Source organism: Vanessa cardui, chromosome 13 (assembly GCF_905220365.1).
Source record: "Vanessa cardui chromosome 13, ilVanCard2.1, whole genome shotgun sequence".
Lineage (NCBI taxonomy): Eukaryota > Metazoa > Arthropoda > Insecta > Lepidoptera > Nymphalidae > Vanessa > Vanessa cardui.
In genome coordinates, this window is record NC_061135.1 from 13,543,741 (window position 1) to 13,563,293 (window position 19,553).

The 19,553-nt window shown below is 34.5% G+C and overlaps 2 protein-coding genes across 2 annotated transcripts; one reads left to right on the forward strand and one right to left on the reverse strand.

The window, feature by feature from the left end:
* The first annotated feature begins 225 nt into the window (after positions 1–225).
* On the forward strand, positions 226–4,876 carry LOC124534658 (WD repeat-containing protein 61-like). The gene is made up of 7 exons (XM_047110633.1): positions 226–355; positions 428–513; positions 974–1,122; positions 1,307–1,542; positions 2,053–2,240; positions 4,085–4,253; positions 4,670–4,876. Exons 1-7 carry the CDS (start codon positions 338–340, stop codon positions 4,778–4,780), a joined length of 957 nt encoding a protein of 318 aa, XP_046966589.1. The 5' UTR covers positions 226–337; the 3' UTR covers positions 4,781–4,876.
* Positions 4,877–8,620: 3,744 nt separating this feature from the next.
* Positions 8,621–19,057, reverse strand: LOC124534962 (cuticle protein 18.6-like). The gene is made up of 3 exons (XM_047110997.1): positions 19,046–19,057; positions 18,491–18,892; positions 8,621–9,243 (listed from the first exon to the last, which is right to left on the reverse strand). The coding sequence occupies exons 1-3, from the start codon at positions 19,055–19,057 to the stop codon at positions 8,701–8,703; spliced, it is 957 nt and encodes a 318-aa protein (XP_046966953.1). The 3' UTR covers positions 8,621–8,700.
* Positions 19,058–19,553: the final 496 nt, after the last annotated feature.

The following is a 19,553-nucleotide window of genomic DNA, read 5'->3' on the forward strand; positions in this document are numbered from 1 at the left end:
ATCCTAAATTGTGTAAAAGTTGGCAAATTGATTTAATTTAATTGATTGACTTAATTTTGTTTCGAGCTTTGAGATCCTGAAAAAAATGTTTCGTTTATTTGTTTTAAAAAAAATAATGCTCAGAACGATTACTTTTTCTTCTATGCCATCGTGTACAGAATTTCATGTCCTAATCTGTAGTCTGTCAAAATCAGCTGTGGATGTTTAGCTCGTCGGCTGTCATTGTCAAACTATTGGATTTCTGGAATTACACACTTGTTTACCTTTTTATTAATTTAGTTCACCGGCTAAACTAAGTATTATATCAATCTTATATTGTAAATTCTATTAGGCAATAATGCCAGCTGCAGCTGCTGTAAGTAATAATATACAGTATAAAGAATATAGTATTCCATATGCTTATTAATAACTAATTTTACACTTTCAGTATTCACTTTTAAATAAAAAAGAAAATGCCCACGATGATCCCATTTATTGCTGTTTCGTCACGAGTGTTAGGACGAAAGACGATACGTACGTAATAAGCTCATTAATTATTCTGGAAATACTATATATATTATTTATAGAAAACCTTACCATAAATTTTTGTGCTTACTATAAGAACTTAACTCCGAGTTTATCTTAAATTTATAAATCTACCATCAGTATGATAGATGAAAGTGTGTTATTTAAGATAAAGTTCAGTCAGATATGTTTGGTGATGAGAACAGAGGAAGAGAGTCAGTCTGTGAAGGATGACATATTTATTAGGAGAGTAACAGAGATAGCTACACTAACTAGTTAGAGTGGTATAAGAAAGAAAAATATTTTTTTTATTTATTTGGGGCTAACTTGCTAATAATTTCCCTAAATAATTTTACAAATCTGGGGAAAGTGATAAAACTATTGATAAAATATACATGTATTAAATACAATTGTTGTTATGAATGCAATAATATATCATTTAATGCAATAATGTATAATTATTTTATAGAAATTCCTCAGAAGAATACTTAGTCACAGGAGGGCTTGATAGTCTTGTGAAAGTGTGGTGTTACAAAAATAACAGACTAGACCTTCTTCACACATTAGAGGGCCACTGTATGGCTGTTGTATCTGTTGCTGTTAGTCCAGATGGACATAGTAAGTTGCTATATTACCTAAACAAGCTTTGGTCATACATAATTTTTTAAAGTTATCTTGACCAAGAGCGTGTATTATAAAGCCAAATACATAACCTCATTTTTATTTCAAGATGGAATATTTTTGACTTTATAAAAATAAGTATAAAAACTAATTTAATATTTTTTACATATTTTGTTATTAGTAATAGCATCAGCATCATTAGATTCAACATTAATGATCTGGGAATTGACAAGTGGAAACAAGATAAATGAAATAAAAACAAATGCAACAGATGTTTGGAATGTATCATTTTCACCGGATGGTACGCACATTGTGTCTGGCAGTCAAAGTGGCAAGCTTATCGTATACAATATAGTCACCAACACAGTAGACAAAGTGTTGGATTCGAGAGGGAAATTCGCTTTGACTGTCGCTTGGGTAAGAATGAAAATTAATTTAAAATCAAAACTATTTAAATCTGCTTTTTGTAAAATGCAAAATAATAATAAAAGCTATGTATGATAGTCATTTATTAATATGATATGCAGGTTTTTTTATAGTCACAATAATTATTAATTATTTTAACTAATTATAGCTGTCATTTTATGAACTGTTTACTTATATGTCATTATTATAGAATCAGTTTGCTGTCCATTTTTTCTGTTTTTCTTCGCCTTATTTTTTTTTTAATTTATATCTTGAGCTTATACTAAACTCCCAACTAAACTTAGCACAAAGCAATAAGATTATTTGAAAATGGAACCAAATCTAACTAGGTATCTGGTTAACATTTCATCTTTGACTCATAACAAAATTAAAAACAAAGAAAAAAGAAGGAAAATACACTGATATCTAACAGCAATCTTGTAACATTATAACTTTAATAGATTTCTATTCATTTTTTTTATTGTCATTATGTCCATTTATATATTTTATCGTGTTTTATAGAGTATTGATGGTAAAAGTGTGGCGTGTGGTTCCGTGGATGGAACCGTGTATGTGTTCGATGTGTCTCAAGGAAAGCTGTCACACACGTTTAATGCGCACACACAGACAGTCAGAAGTATAGACTTTTCGCCCAATTCAAAGCTGTTGGTCACCGGTTCTAACGACGGATTTGTTAAAATTTATGATGTGTGAGTATAATCTATATCTGTAAATATATCGATGTTAGTTTTTTTGAACGCGCATCACTCAATAGCTTTGAATATTTTGACATGTGAGATTTTTAGAGAGTCGAGATGGCCCAGTGGTTAGAACGCGTGCATCTTAACCGATGATTGCGGGTTCAAACCCAGGCAAGCACCGCTGACTCATGCGCTTAATTTGTCTTTATAATTCATCTCGTGCTCAGCGGTGAAGGAAAACATCGTGAGGAAACCTGCATGTGACAAATTTCATAGAAATTCTGCCACATGTGCATTCCACCAACCCACATTGGAACAGCGTGGTGGAATATGTTCCAAACCTTCTCCTCAAAGGGAGAACAGGCCTTTAGCCAAGCAGTAGGAATTTACAGGCTGTTGTTGTTGTTGTTGTTGAGATTTTTAGACTAGAAGGATTTTACATCATATAAACGTATGATGTAGCTACAGAATCGCCGGTTCTGCTAGTTTCATAAAAAAAAGTACCTTGTCACTTAGAATCAATTCCGGGCGAACCTCTTTAGTTATAAAACAATATATGCTATTTCTAACACGTGCGCAAACAAAACTACTTTGACCTCCTGACCTGATTTCGACGGTATAAAATCTCAACAGTGACTCGTCAGCTTTGTTGGAAATACCTATATGTAGATCGTGTAATATTCTTCCCATACGCTTAGTACAATGGGACAACAGTAAGACACACCAGAAACGAGTTTTCTCATAAATAAAATCAAATGAAATAAAAAGAAATCTATTTTATTCATGTACCTAAACTACACAGTGAAGTGGCTTTGAATCGAGCTATGTTTCTAGTGGTTTATGTAAATGCGAATACTTTACATACGAGTACAAATAATTAAAAAATTTGAAAACGATTATTGAGCTTCCGATACTTTAGAAGCGTCTAAAGTAAATTACTGTATAAACGAAACTTCCATGAACGGAAAATGATGAAGATTATAGCCTTTTTTACTGAACATTTACTTGGTGGTAGGGCTTTGTGCAAGCCCGTCTGGGTAGGTACCACCCACTCATCAGTTATTCTACCGCCAAATAACAGTACTCAGTATTATTGTGTTCCGGTTTGAAGGGTGAGTGAGCCAGTGTAACTACAGGCACAAGGGACATAGCATCTTAGTTCCCAAGGTTGGTGGCACATTGACGATGTAAGGTAATATATCTTACAGTTTCATTGTCTATGGGTGATGGTGACCACTTTCCATCAGGTGGCCCATATGCTCGTCCGCCAACCTATTACATAAAAAAAAAAAACATTATTCAATAAAAAGGCTAGGCTGTTAATTAAAAGGCTAATAAAATTAAACGAGTTGGTCGCAACACATGTATTAAGTATACATTAATTGTTAAATTAAAAAAATAAATAAATATGAGACAACATCACATACATTACTCTGATCCCAATGTAAGTAGCTTAAGCACTTGTGTTATGGAAATCAGAAGTAACGAAGGTACCACAAACACCCAGACCCAAGACAACATAGAAAACTTATGGTAATCTACATCGACTCGGCCGGGAATCGAACCCGGAACCTCGGAGTGGCGGATCCATGAAAACCGGTGTACACACCACTCGACCAGGGAGGTCGTCAAAATTTATTTGTACCTACATTACATTCTAATTATATTTCAACTTAAAATTACAGTTTTATATTTTTAGTGTTCCCCTTAGTAAAATGAAAAATTTTAGACTACTTAAAAGTTCATTTACTATTATATAATGTAGTTACAATTATTATTTAAAAAAACACAGATGAATTGATAGCCTCCTCCTTTTTGAAGTCGGTTAAAAATAATGAACGTGTCTTTCACAGCGCGAATGAAAACCATCAATGCAGTTTGAAACTCGATGCGTGGGTTTTAAGCGTTTGTTTCTCTGGCGACGGATCGCGGGTCGCCGTCGCCACGGCCGACGGTTGCGTGACCATCGCCCTCGTGAAGGAACTGAAAGTGTTGAAGACGTTTCAAGAACACAACGAAACAGTGAGTTTAAATTTGAATTATTACTAACTATATTTTATAAAAGTAGAAGTAATTGGTAATACCCTGTTCTATCAAGCCAGTGTTGCTAGGTAAGTTTGATATTGGCGATGTAAGGCTTTGTTAATAGTTGTTACAATGCCAATGCCTTAGCGGGGGTGACCCTTCTGGATAAGGCAGGGGTCCAAAATTTCCAGGCATCACAATGAGCCGATGATAATCGTCTAAAATATCTCCGAGGCCCTAAAGGTTTCTTAAAAACATGTTTTAAGGGGAAAAGAAATCGCCAGAATGGTTCATTGTACAGATTTGATTTTTCAAATATAAAAAAATAGCACCGTTAATACATAAAGCTGACATTACGAATCTATATATCTTTATTACATAATTTTTTCAATAACCTTCTGGTCTTGTTCCAGGTATGCGATCTCAAGTTTAATGCAAGCAGTAATAAATTATTTTCAGTGTCGAAAGACAAGTCGATAAATATTTATGAATGTCCAATTCCAGCTAAGTGTGATAAAAAGTAACTTATTTGTAATAAATGTTTTTGTAATAAAAATACGACCTAATAAAACATTTATAATCTGTGACAAGTTAATTGTTAATTATTATGTAATAAAAATCCTTTAAGTAGTTATTTTATTTTATTGATTTATTATTGCACTAAAATAAACCACAGGATTATCACTGTGTCCCAACAACAATAAATTCACAAAATGTTAAAGTTGTTCATCAATTTATGATTTATAATCGTTTTTTTTTTATTGTACTTTTACTGGTTTTAGAATGGGCGTAAGTGATAGTTAATGCTATGTATCCATATATAAGCTTTTCGGCGCGACTGCCTTGAAAATATGTGCCTTTTAAAATGTCAAAATTGAATATATATATTTTTATTTACCATGCTCATAATGATGTTCGTTCATTACAAACACACACAAATACACATGACATATTTGATGTAATATATCTTCCTCTCCCTCTCCCTTTCTACCTCTCAAAATAATGTTCCATATTCTTTATTTACCTGAATTATAGGTCGAAATAAGTAAGCACTTATAAAAGCCAACTGCTGGGCATAAGCTTAAACTCCTTTTTTAAGGAAAAGATTAATCCATTCAGCAGATTCTCATCCGTCTTTTTTCGTCACGATGTTTTTCTACACCGTCGAGCACGAGATGAATTTCATATTAAATAATATGAAATTCAGCGGTGTATGTCCGGTTTTCAACTTGGAATAATCGGTTAAGATTCACGTCTACTAACCACTGGGCTAATCCGGCTCAATATTTCGGCATTGGTGCTAAATTCCAGTCAGTAAAGGAGTAACAGGCGACAAGCACACCACAAAAATAATAACAATATATAAAATGTTTCTTATTTTTTTTTACTTTTCAGGGGAATGACTATTCCGGTACGTTTCGTTTATTCCTTTATATTGATGATTCATGATTTAAATCTGCCTAAAAATATTGTTTGTTTTAGGATTTTTAGCATTTAATTTTTTATTTTCTTTTCAATTTTTGATTGTACCATTGTTTTAGTCAAGAAAATACTCAAATAAGTTCAACCTTTTAACCCGCTCTTACTGTTATCAAAGACTATAAATGTACGTTACTTAACAAATGCCTGTTAAAAAACAGATCGCCAGTGTGATTAATTAATGAAGTAGACCATTATTTATATTTAGACGTCTAGAGATGTTTTTAAATTTAATAGCCAAAGCTGTGTGGATGGGTGACTTTATTATGCACATAGCTTCCCAAAAATAGACCTAAAAACGATTGTCATAAATTTACTTTTTTACTATTTTTTATTGTATGTTGTTGTTTTTAGGTTATAGTTCAACAAATAAAAGTATCTTGTATAAAAAAAAAAAACAATTTTATTTTACAGATACAAATAAACGATCTAAGAATATGCTGTATGTTATATAACGTGTCATTCTACTACTTAAAATATCGTGCCAATTATAAAAAGGCTGTAGGATCAAATAGTTATATTATAAGCGGACTGTGTTGCAGATTACGGTGTAGGGGGTATTGATTTCGTGTGTACAAAGCGAGAAAACCGCCCTCGCTAAGCCGTAGGGTTTCTTGATTAATTTTTAGCGGTAAGAGGATTTCATCTATAATAGATGTTATTCGTTCGTAATCTAAAGATAGTGTGGGAACAGATTCATATAAAAAAGGTTTATATAGAATGTTGCCATTTTATAATTTCGAATATTATAATTAATGTTTTAAAGAAGTTTTATATGAAGTGACGTATTGAAATACTACTTGTTTTTATTAATTTTTAAATAACATCATCAGTTATTTATATACAAAAATTTCATCAAAAATGACTAAATAATAATTTATAGTTTATTTAATAAGTACTAAATATATAAAATATGACTTCTAGTCAAATTGGTTCTTGCTTCTTTTCAATATACATTTATTATATGTAATTATATTTTGATTTGCTATCGCTATAAATTAGATATTAAATATTATACGTAATATTCACGCAATTGATCTACATATTTTAGCAACCTTGCCGACGGCAATGCAAGCTGTAAATAATTGAGAAATACTATCGGCTGATTTTTATAATTTCTTCGCCACCTACGAACCGGTGACTTGATATTAGCTTAATACTTTAACATGACGATTTCAGATTGCTTATACGAGCCTATTCAAATAAATAATATTATGATTTATATTTCGAATATGTATTTATTATTAAGCTGGAGCTGAGATGGCTCAATTTGTGTTTATCTCGTGCTCGGCGGTGAAGGAAAACATCGTGAGGAAACCTGCATGTGTCTAATTTTATCGAAATTCTGCCACATGTGCATTCCACCAACCCGCATTGGAACAGCGTGGTTGAATATGTTTCAAACCCTCCTTAATGGAAGAGGAGGCCTTATCTCAGCAGTGGGAAATGTACAGGCTGTTACTTTACTTTTACTTACTTTTTATTACTAAACATGATATTCACGTTCGTCACGTCTTCTTAGCAAATCGTCTTCATTAAATGCGAGTGAAATTGCGATGAGGTCTATTTATATGATAATATTGTTTAATAAAACCTACTCCGAAACATTTCCTGTTAAAAGTTATATTTATAAGGCACTATTAGTTTATTTAGTAAGCCATTACAAAGAAGTATTTTAATATATAAGTAATAATAATAGCGTATGCTTTAAAAGGTAGCTATTTTGTAAATTTAAAGAAAACTGATAATCAATTGATTGTGTTGATTTTTTTTTAATTAGACTTTATAACACTAAACAAAAAAAAAATAAAGCAAATCGGTTGCTAAATGGAGAAAAAAATTTACGTTAAAATTGTATGTTTTTGTAGTTGAACTGTTTAGTCTTTGCCTATTTATATATCTGAGCGAATAGTTCGGTTGTGGTCGCAACATATGACAGCAAGTAAGCATTCTGTTTTATCAAATGGAACATACAAATATAATGGAGGCATTTATCGAAAATATTTACATCGGTAGCAAGTGAATCGGTATCGGCTTAATTTGTGGGGAATTATGCGGCGAAGCCCGCCGGGAAATCAACTTTACATTCAATTTGCCGCCGCGGCACAGATAAAAACCAATCTCTTCATTTTTACCTGCCGTCATGAGGAGCGCGCGTCCGCGTGGGGCATTGATTTCGATTTATTTTAAAATTGTATACTTAACTAAGGAGATTACTTCCATATAATTTTATATTATTTTCAAGTGATATTTAAATTTATGATCGGCTTATATATTACTATAGACGAGAAAAATATTTAATTATTGTTTATTTAAATTGTTGTAGATAATTTTAAATTTCAGTCATAGTAAAGGTTAGCTTATGTGATTATTATTTCCGCTTGTTTAGACACTCTAAGATAGGATCACACTCGACCATTGTTGAATTAATTCGTCATAAAGGTAGGTTAGGGTAATATATCCGTGAATCTCGACTACCGATAGCTTATCGGTGTTAGTTGACAAGCTGTATTGTCCAAGTCGGCCAAGCGGAGGTATCGCTGTCGTAATCACGGCCGCCGGCAGCTCGATTCAATGAGATGAAATCACTATGCGGCTCTATGAATAATTCAGGTGCGGTCCACCCGCGCCCAGCCTCCCCATATGACTCCCCACGCTGAGCTGGTCGCTGACAAAGTTGACGTCATATGTATTATATGTATGACGGTTTGTAGTTCATGTATATTTATCTGAATAATGAATTTGGTTTAAAGCTGTTTTAAAGATTCCATACGTTCACGTTCCGAAATGAAAAAGAAACAGACACAAGTCTAATATTTCAGGTCCAATAGTAGTCATCGATTACTAAACACATGTGACGTATGCAATGAAGAAAAACAACAGAGTAAATCTTAAACAAACAATTTATTTGTAACTATTCATATCACATCAATAAATAATTTAACATTAACAAGGATCGTTTTATTTAATGGTGGTAGGAGATGACGGGGGAGGAGAAGCTGACTTGGGTGAGAGGTGCGGCGTAGGCAACCTTGGCGACGGGAGCCGCGTGGTAGGCGACAGGGGCGGAGTACGCTACCTTAGCTACGGGAGCAGCGTGGTAGGTGACGGGGGCGGCATGGTAGGCGACGGGAGCGGAGTAGGCAACCTTGGCGATGGGTGCGGCGTACGCGATTTTAGCGGGAGCGGCGTAGGCGATCTTGGCTGGGGCAGGAGTGGCAATGGGCTCTCCTTCGTAACGCACGTTGGCGTTGAAGCCGTGCTCCTTGTCGGCGGTGTACTCCACGATGCGGTGTACGCCGTCGGGCTGGACGAGAGAGTAGGAGCCGTGCACGGCGTCTCCAGCGCGGGACTCCTGCTGCTGCTTCACGTCACCACTGTGCTCATCGTGCACAGAGTACTGGAATTCGTAGTGAGCGGGAGCTTCCTGTTCGGCGTAGGCGATTTTGGCAACGGGGACCAGAGGTATGGCTGAGGCGGCCACGGCCAGAGCGAGGACGATGACGAACTGAAAAATAATATTGCATTTTAAATCCATGTGGGATTATTTGATCTATAAATGTAATCTACATTTATTCGATCCCTTTAAATATAATTAATTTAAAAATTTGCTACTTACTTTAGCGACCATTGTTACTTTTTCGATTGTTCAAGTTTGAATGTGTCTCTCTGTGACCAGCGTATGTTTTTATACCATTCAACCATGGTGACATGCCGGTAGCCCCCGGCTATAGAGCATACATTAATTAATAAGATACAATTGCAGGCGAGGTCAAGGTCAAACTTTTAAGCGCAATTTACGAGAGTAGCTCAACTTGTACCCGCACGATTACATGAATGCCTTGGTCAGCTTGCACATGACGTAGTGACACAATTGATCCAAAAAAAACCTGCTGCATACTTTATGTTGGCACCAGCAGTTTTAAAATAACACTCACGACGAAACCCTTTTTGAAACAGATTAAATAACAATCAATAATATTTTTGTGTTATAAAATAAAATTTATTAATTTACGTAAACGTTTTAGCAATAAAAATGTTTATATGGGTTTCAATAAGTAATAATAAAACGTCTAGTTATTATCACTTATTTCGGGATGTTATTAAAGCTTGCCTAAAATAGCACGTTTTAATTTCATATTAGCAAGTCTGCCCATCGCCAGGACGCTTAATCCCCAGCGATATTAAGAAAAAAAACAAAAAAAAATTAAAATCTCTTTATCTCATGTCTTCTAATGAAATAATTTTAAGTTAATTGATTCTCTAAAATACCTACCTATTGTAATAAAAAAACAATTCTCAAAAAGAGTAAGTACCTACTATAGATCTCGATACATTTTTAAATAATTTCTTTAAATAACGAAACCAGCCAAACCATGACTCCTTACAATTCAATTCGTAACAGCAATAATTGTGTCAAAACTCAAATGGACATACAATATCCCTATCGATGGAATGTAGGTATTTTTTTATTATTTATCTCTTAAACAGCAATTGTCATTTATATAATTGTCGAAGTAATAATAAGATTCTTTTTTACACCTTCAGTCTGCGAAAATCTTATACTATTATGATTGTCAAACACTAGACAATAGATATATTATCGTGTTACGAATCTAATACGTATTTGAACTCAAATCATAAATAATATTAAACTAATATAATGTTTTTAGTGTTCCATTTTCGATTACGGAATCCTATTTCTCTGAACTACATATTACAGTGATCTGATGTAATACAATCGCTATTTGAAAATAATTACCAAGATATCTCATAAATCTGGGTTATACTGAGCACACTAAACATATATATTATACACTAGATTAGCTTTCGCGCATGTATGTGTGTGTGAGTGCGTGGGGTGATCGGTAGCCTGTTTGTTAAGTTAGAGTACTTATAAGATATCTTGGATCTGTTGGCTAAAAACATAATTACAGAATTATTATCGCTAAAGAAATAAAATTACACAAATCAAAATTAACAACTACTGATCATATCAAAGGTATCTACGTAATTAATCCTAGTAATATTTCCCAATGATTCGTAATTTCGATCTTTCCTGTCACCAGTGGAGGCAATTTTAAATGATGTGTTCGAATTGTTTTTGCACGGGCTAATGCCGGGGTCACAAGTATTTTAGCTGCAAACGGTACAATAGTTTATTTTGGGGATAAGATCTTTATATACATAATCCACTGATCGTTGTCGTATCGACAGTTCATGATTACACAAATATGTAATGTAGTTGTTTACTGAATCGTGAAAAAATAAATCTTTCTATTTACATACATACTTAGTTTAAATTCAATCCTTTTCATTTATTTTTACGAGTTTTATGTTATCTTTATATAAAAATGTTCTTTAAATACTGACTCTGGTTCCTGTGTGTCGGTGAAATCAAGATATTTTATAAAATATTTTTTTTTTTTTAATCTTGTTTATTTTATAAGTCATACATCCAGAGATTAAGGCGACTTAAAAATAATAACAAATACAAACAAAAATTCTTATACAGTAGGTGTTAACATTTGAGATTACTACTTAATGAGCATTTTTATAATAGTTAGATCTAAGATTCAATGAGTCTATGATGAAACTTACAAATCTACCACTATGTTCGGCAGTGAAACTTGAACTTAAGATTTGATGGAGAGAGAAGAGAAGCTCACCCCTAGAACATCGAGTTTCATTTAAGAAATCCAACCTAGATTGTTCGTTGATTTTACACTCAAGAACTAAGTGTAGGAGGTCCTCCTCTCTCTCACATCGTTTACAGTTTGGATCGTCTCTTTTTTTCATGATGAAGTTAAACTTGTTAAGTGGTATGTGATAGGTACGGGTTCGGAAGCAAATAGTTAAATATTTTCTGTTGAGGTTTCTTGAAGCAGAACCAGGGTTTGCGTGGTGGTTCGTCTACAATGCTTCTGTACCAGAGGCCCCTGTTTTGAGAGCACTCATTAAAATAAGATTTAAATTTAATATAATTTTCGTTTTTAATTTTTGGAACATGGTCAGTATAGTGCGGTGTGATATCGAGAGGTATGCCGTTCTGTAGAGCTTTGGATGCAAGTGAGTCTGCTACCTCGTTGCCCCTGACGCCCACGTGTGAGGGAATCCATTGTAGACGAACTTCAACCCCGTTACGTATCAATCTATAGATACATTTAATAATGAGGTAAGCTTCATTTCTACCGACACAACCGCCCCTAGCACTTCTCAACAAATGTTGTAGACTACTCTTCGAGTCAGTAAGGATTACAATTTTATGGTATGATGTTGATTCTATATAATGCATTGCTTCTTTAATTGCTATCAGTTCAACTCCCATGATGGGTATACATGAATTTTCAATTAGAAATTTGGCCCCAAAATCCGTAGCTATATCGTAAAACGCGCAACTAGAACCGTCTCTAGTTTTAGACCCGTCGGTGTAAATTTTAATGTAGTCTGAAAACTGTATGTCTATCATATTTTCGGTAAGTCGCTTAAGATCGTGAATGGGTAATTGAGCTTTAGATTCATTAATAGTGTTCACTCTATATGAGATAATATTATCCCAGGGAAATGTTTTAATATCAAGAGATAACAAAAATTGGGGCAAAATCTCAAATCTTGACATAGGTAAGTTTAAAAACCTTCTGAAACTCTCTAGCAGAAGTGGAATTTGGTTTTTGCGCCAATATTTTGAACCCGAATTTAAAGTTGTGTCTAATGTTTCAAGTTGTTTTTTCAGATAGTCGGATGATCTGGAAGAAAGTTTCAGAAAGTATTTGTCACTCAGATATGTTCTTCTAAAACTTAAGGGTGGTGGGATACATAGTTCGCTTTCCATTGCAAAAATTGGAGTGTCTCGAATAAAGCTACCACAAAGCCGAAGACATTGGTTTTGAATAACGTCCAACCTCTGTAGGAGCCTAGAGTTGGCGTTACCGTAAATGATACCTCCATAATCGAGTCGAGATCGAACTAGTGCAAAGTAAAGTCGTCTTAGATGTGTTGGATGGACACCCCACTTTGAACTACTTATAGAACTAAGGATATTAACAAATGCAGTGCATTTTTGAGCAGTTTCTAACACATGTCGCGTCCAGTTCAGCCGACTGTCCACCCATACGCCCAGAAACTTTGTACAATTAATAAGCTTAATTTCATTGTTATTTATTCGTATATTAATAGGAGGCACTTTATATTTTCTAGTTAAGATGCACACTTTAGTCTTTGAGGGAGATATTTCCAATCCTATTTCCTGTAACATAGCTATAAAAATTTTAAGACTTGATTGGATGACACTAGCACAACAATCAATACTTTGATTAATACAATAAAAAGCGAAGTCATCGGCATACTGTGAGACCTTGACTGTCTTAACCAGTGTGTCGCATAATTTAATTGTGACTATATTGAATAAAATGGGTGACATAGGGTCACCCTGAGCTAAGCCTTGTCTGCTTATTCTTTTTATTTCTGTACCATCGCGCAGCCTATATATCAATATTCTTTCTTTTAAAAATTCCCTAATGTATCTACATATGAACGGATCGACATCATATCCAACTAAAGAGGTAATAAGAGGTTCTATTGCCACATCATTATAAGCGTTACTTATGTCTACATACGCGCACAACACGAATTTCTTGTGTATAAAAGCAGTTTCTGTGTCTACAATAAACCTGCTAAGATTATCTTGACAAGAAAATCCACGGCGGAAACCCAACGTGCTATCATTAAATAATTTCTTGCTTTCGAAATGGTGTTCAAGACGACGAGCAATCATTAAATGAAAGGTTTTACAAAGGCAGTTGATAAGTGAGATAGGACGATACTTATCAGTGTCTCTTTTAGGTATGGCAATAAGTTTGATCCTACGCCACTGACATGGTATCTCGCCTGTTTTATAAATTGTATTAAATATGTGTAGGAGATATTTTTTTGCATTGTCTGGTAAATGACTAATCATAGAATAAGTAATAGTGTCTAAACCTGCCGAAGTATCTACTCTTTTAAGAATAAAATTAAGTTCTGAAAATGTGAAAAACAAAGGATTGGAATTATCAAAACTGGAATTTAGGGGCTGGAAGAAAACACTGTCGGGTGTGAGTTCTCTTACAAAGGAGACTGCGGTATTTTCTGGTAAGTAATTAACAGGGTTTCGGTAACCTCTAAGCCATCTGAGTTTCCTCCAAACCTCAAAACTAGCCATGTTACAGTCTATGCTATCACAAAACCTTTGCCAGGAATTCCGTTTAGCGAGTTTTATCAATTTTCGAGCAATAACTACTTTTTCTTTATAAATTAAGTAGTTTTCGACCGTGCGTAATTTCCTAAAATTCTTAAGAGATAATCGTCTCTCTGCTACTGCCTTCGATAAAGCAGGGTTCCACCATGGCTTTGGTTTGAATTTGTTAGGATTAAAACTGGTTTTAATATATGGTATGTTTTTGTTAGCACTTGCCTCAATTATCCGTATGAATTTATCGTAGTTACTTTGTATATCATTTCCGTAATCTATTCCCTCACATGCAGATTCTATGTGTTTAGTGTACTCTACCCAGTTGGCCTTTTTGATGTTCCTTTTTAATTCAGGGCTGTTTTGAGTACTGTCTAATGTTTTAATAGAAATAATGAGGTGATCACTGCCAAGAGATTCGTTAGTGATATTCCAATCAAAGTCGAGTGAGAGATCGGCACTACAAAAAGATATATCAGGTGATGTGCATATTGTACTATCATTAAACTTAGCGCAACGGGTAAAGTGTCCATCGTTAAGAAATACGTAGTTATGATTTATGCTAGTGTCCGATAAAAGTCTACCCCGTGTGTCAGTTGTGTATGACCAAGCCGTGTGATGTGCATTGAAGTCTCCCAATATTAGAGTTTTCTGAGAAAAGTAACTGAAAAGCTCCTGGTAGTCCTCTACACTCACTGTGACATTTGTGGGAGAATAAACCGCTATGATATATTTAAGTTTTTTAATATTAAGGACTTCAAGGCACAAAACATCAATATTATTATAATTACTTGGAAGAGTTTTAACGCAACAATTTATTGACTGGTGAACCAGGATAGCCAAGCCTGCATAACCATCTGCTCGATCTTTTCTAAAGACAGAGTAGCCGGTAAAATTAATTTTGTGTTCGCATTGCAGCCAAGTTTCAGACAGAACGCATATATGTACTTTTTCATTATGTAGATATGAATCTAATTCACTTACTTTTGGTATCAAACTTTGACAGTTCCATTGGATAATATTAAGTTTAAATCCTATAGTTGAGACCATTAAATCCAACCAATAATGCAGTAGTACTTACCTAAAAATAACTTATCTATTTATATTGGATTTTTTTTCTTACGAGATAAGAGTTTTAGTTTACCAACGATACGTGAGAGTCTGTTTTTAACACTACGATGTGAGATGATCGGTATTAAGTCATTAAACATTTCAATCAAGGCACCAATTTCTTCTGTGTAATTATAAGTGATTTCTGATATATCCTTAACTCCATATGTGTGTGTAAGATACTCTTTAACTTGTTTTCCGGATAATGGGTACGTTTTACCGGAGATAGATGTAAAGTTTTCCACTAGGTCCCAGTCGATTAATGCCAGATCGTTATGTGTTCTTTTGAGTTTCTTTCCACTCTTGGGTTTATAAGCTTCGTCTAAGCTGGACTGGGATGACTTATCATCCGAGTCTTCGTCACTGTTTTCGTTGCTGTTTTCTTTAGTTGCTTCGGACTCCATAAAGTCAGTTGTAGTTGAAGATTCAGTGGGTGGGTGTGGGCGCTTGAAAATTGGTGTCTCCGTAGTGTCTAGTATTTTTTGGTTAAGAACATTCGTGTCGTTGATATTTTCCGGGCATTTAGAGGCTACGTGACCGTCTTTTTTGCAAATAAAACAAGTCATTGTGTCTGATGAGAAATAGATCCAGTAATTCGTTTCTTCAAAATCCATAGATATTTTTTCTGGAAGTCGGCTAAAATCTTCAGGAGTTACGTAAACTTGTCGTCGAAAGCTTAGAATATGGTTGTAGCCCGTTTCATTAAAGCCAGCACGCAGAAAAGAAATGGGTGATTGTGGAGTGATATTCATTTCTAATAGTTTCTTTTCAATTTCAATGTGTGGTATTATGGGACACACATTGGATATGATGATACGTTTATTTCTGCTAATCAGTGGTCGAATGGGTAGTTTTTGATTTTGAATTGTAACATATTTTATTTTGTCAATGATCTCGTCAGCAATAACCTTTGATGAAACGTAGATGCAAATTCTATTGTTTGATATTCTTGACAAAAAACGGATATGGGATGGGTCGATTATTCTTCCTAGAGCTTGAGCATAATCTTTGATTTGTACGTTTTCTAAAGCATCGATGATAATTGCTTGATCATTTTTAGGGAACATGGTATTTTGTGTTACAGTAGCGTAACTGGGATTATTGACATTCGTTTGGGAATTCATTTTGTTCCTGTAGTCAGAAACAATTGGAAAGTTGGAATATTGTCACTTAATGAGAAAACGAAAAATCCGATTCCATCATTAGACACTTGACACAATGAGGGTAGAAGTAGAAAAAATGCACTCGTGGAAAGATAATTCACTAGCGCGCGCGCAGATAACGACCGGTCTCAGTGACAGATCACAGACCACTATATAATATATTTTTTTTTTTTTGTCATGAAAATTTTCGTGTAGGTACCAACTGTATTTGAAGGTTGTTTAAAGTGCAAAATAAAATTTAAACTCAATTAATTAAAATTTAAGTTCATTAATATTACAATTATGTATAATTGTAATTTATATCATATTAAAATAAGTGACGCGAAAGTAATTAAAATATTTTTACATTTCTTTAAGTTATTAACTGCGAGCTCTTTGAAACCGGTTCGACGGTCAATATCAAGCGATTGCGCTTGACGATAAAAAAAGAACAGCTTACAAGTGCAATTACTTACATAAAATGATTACAGATCAATTTGACGGGTGATTGATACGATAATATTATAAATAGATACACTTCAAGAGATCGATGGATGATTTTTTTTTGAATTTTATAATTAGTACAACATCTGTTACAATATTGTTGTATGATCAAATTTAATATTATGTAAATACTAGCAACCCGCCCCGGCTTCGCACGGATGCAATACTGGTACTAAACATACTACAGAATTTGTTTATTTACGACATCACATTGCAAACTTCTAAAATGAACTGATCATTTTAGATCTTTACTATATTGTTCATGTATTATATACACAAACCTTCCCCTCGAATCACACTATCTATTAAAATAAACCGCATCAAAATCCGTTGCGTAGTTTTAAAGAGACATAGGGACAGAAAAAGCGACTTTGTTTTAGACTATGTAAAGATAATCAAATTGAATATTATATGTAAATATAAGAAACCGTAAAGGAAATGAGCGAGATTTTTTCATTTATCATAAGTAATATGAATTAAATTAATAATATAAAAGTACTCGAAAAGATCTGTTGGTCTATTCTGTAACAATGAACTCGAATCTCACTGCAGCACACGATTTTAAAATTTCGGAATGATAGTTGTATCGAAATAGCGTATCACTTAAGTCAGCTGTCAACATTTGTGACGAGTGAGATGTGAAGTGATTTTTTACAGAATCGCACTGCTGAACGCGACCATTTCATTGTCAATTGTTACCATGTCAAACTAACTAGTATTGTGTTAAGAGCATGACGTATTCTCAAGAAAATAAAGAGTTAGTATTAGTGATACATATAAATAAAAAAAATAAAATAAGATCTGCTTAAAAAAAATTTGCAGCGAAAATAGAGTCTATTAGTGTTTATAACCTAGCCAAATATTATAACGAGGCAAACCTGTTCTCTAAACGTAACGTAAACGAAATAAATAAAAAAATAATCAAAAAGAAAAACCGACTTCATCCTTTTTCATCATTCATTACTCCTAAGTAAAATTAAATGGAAAATATTAAACTACCTTAAAGTCGATTAACGATTATATAACGTAGTTATAGTTATTGTTATATTTCGAATATCAAAATCGGTCCACCCAGTAAAAAGTTATGAGGTAACAAACATAAAAAAAAAATTAAAAAATCTAGACGAATTGATAACCTCTTCCTTTTTGAAGTAGGTTGAAAATAATGTATTTAACATTACATTTATCTAATAATGCTATAAAAAATAATATATGTTTCGGGCGAGTAGTAATTGAGTATGCATACATGTAAAGTTGTAAATGTTAGTCGGAACCAAGATACACGTAGCTTTCTATTACACATATGATTACTATCTGTAAAAATGTAGAATTATAAACTGTAATATTTAACACAATGTATACTTTAATCAGATATATTTTAGTACTTTATTATACTGCCTGTGCCATAACAAAAAACGTTATTGTTATAGCCTAAGTACATTAGCTAACTGCCAGTGAAAGTCTGGTTATAATCGGTCCAGCCGTTTCTTAGATTAGCCTGAATAACCAGGCAGGCGTAATATATGCAAATATGCTATTATTTTTCATAAAATAGAAAGTGTAATATCGGTCATATGGGTCATCTACAATCATCTTAGGTCGTTAACGTCCACCACGTTACAGTATAAATACTAAATAAAATCATGAATAAATCTTAAACAAATAATTTATTTGTAACTATTCATATCACATAATAATAACTTAAGCAGCGATTACAGATACGACTAGAGACCTCAGTGCTGGTAGGAGATGGCGGGCGAGGAGTAGGACACGTGGGTGAGAGGCGCGGAGTAGGCCAGCTTGGCGACGGGCGCGGCGTAGGCGACGGGCGCGGAGTAAGCCAGCTTGGCGACGGGCGCGGCGTACGCGAGCTTGGCGGGCGCGGGCGCCTGGACGGGCTGTCCCTCGTAGCGGACGACGGCGTTGAAGCCGTGCTCCTTGTCGGCGGTGTACTCCACGACGCGGTGCACGCCGTCGGGCTGCACCAGCGAGTAGGAGCCGTGCACGGCGTCGCCGGCGCGGTTCTCCTGCTGCTGCTTCACGTCTCCGCTCTGCCCGTCGTGGACGGAGTACTGGAAGTCGTACTGCGCGGGCACCTCCGCGTACGCGCTTTGGCCGACGGGCGCCACGGGCAGCGCCGACGCGGCGACGGCCAGGGCGAGGACAGCGACGAGCTGTAATGTCAACAAAGCATTTATTATAAATAAAATTAATCGTAAATATTTATTGAACCAATGTTAGATACGTCGCACTACGTTAGATAAACAGTAAGTTTAACTTATTTTATTCAAGAGATCAGATAGGTGTAAATTAATAAAAAAAATCACCTTAGCGGACATGTTGGTAATGCGAATATCGAGGTGTGAATGTGATATCGATGTCTCGGGCGCGTTTTATATATCGCCTGTTGCAAAAACGTTGTACTCGGTCGATCTTATTTTCAGTGTCATATGTAGATTATATTATTAAAAGTAGTCTTACTATTAAGGAGTAAGTATTAACGATACTTACACCTTCAATAATAGCAAACATATAACAATAACAGTTCAATGAATTCATCCATTAACCATCTGCCTGTGTTGGTCTACACTCAAAAACAAATCAAATCAAAGATATTCATTATGAAGCCGACATAAAAATATATTTAAGTCGTCATTTTTACAAAAATAAATTTAGAGTCTCGGCAGTTACTCTTAGCGATTATAATAAATAATTTTGTGTTGTGTTCTGGATTGAAGGATGAGTGAGCTTTTCAACCGACTTCAAAAAGGAGGAGGTTATCAATTCGTCTGGATTTTTTTATGTTTGTTATCTCATTTATTTTTACTGGGTGGA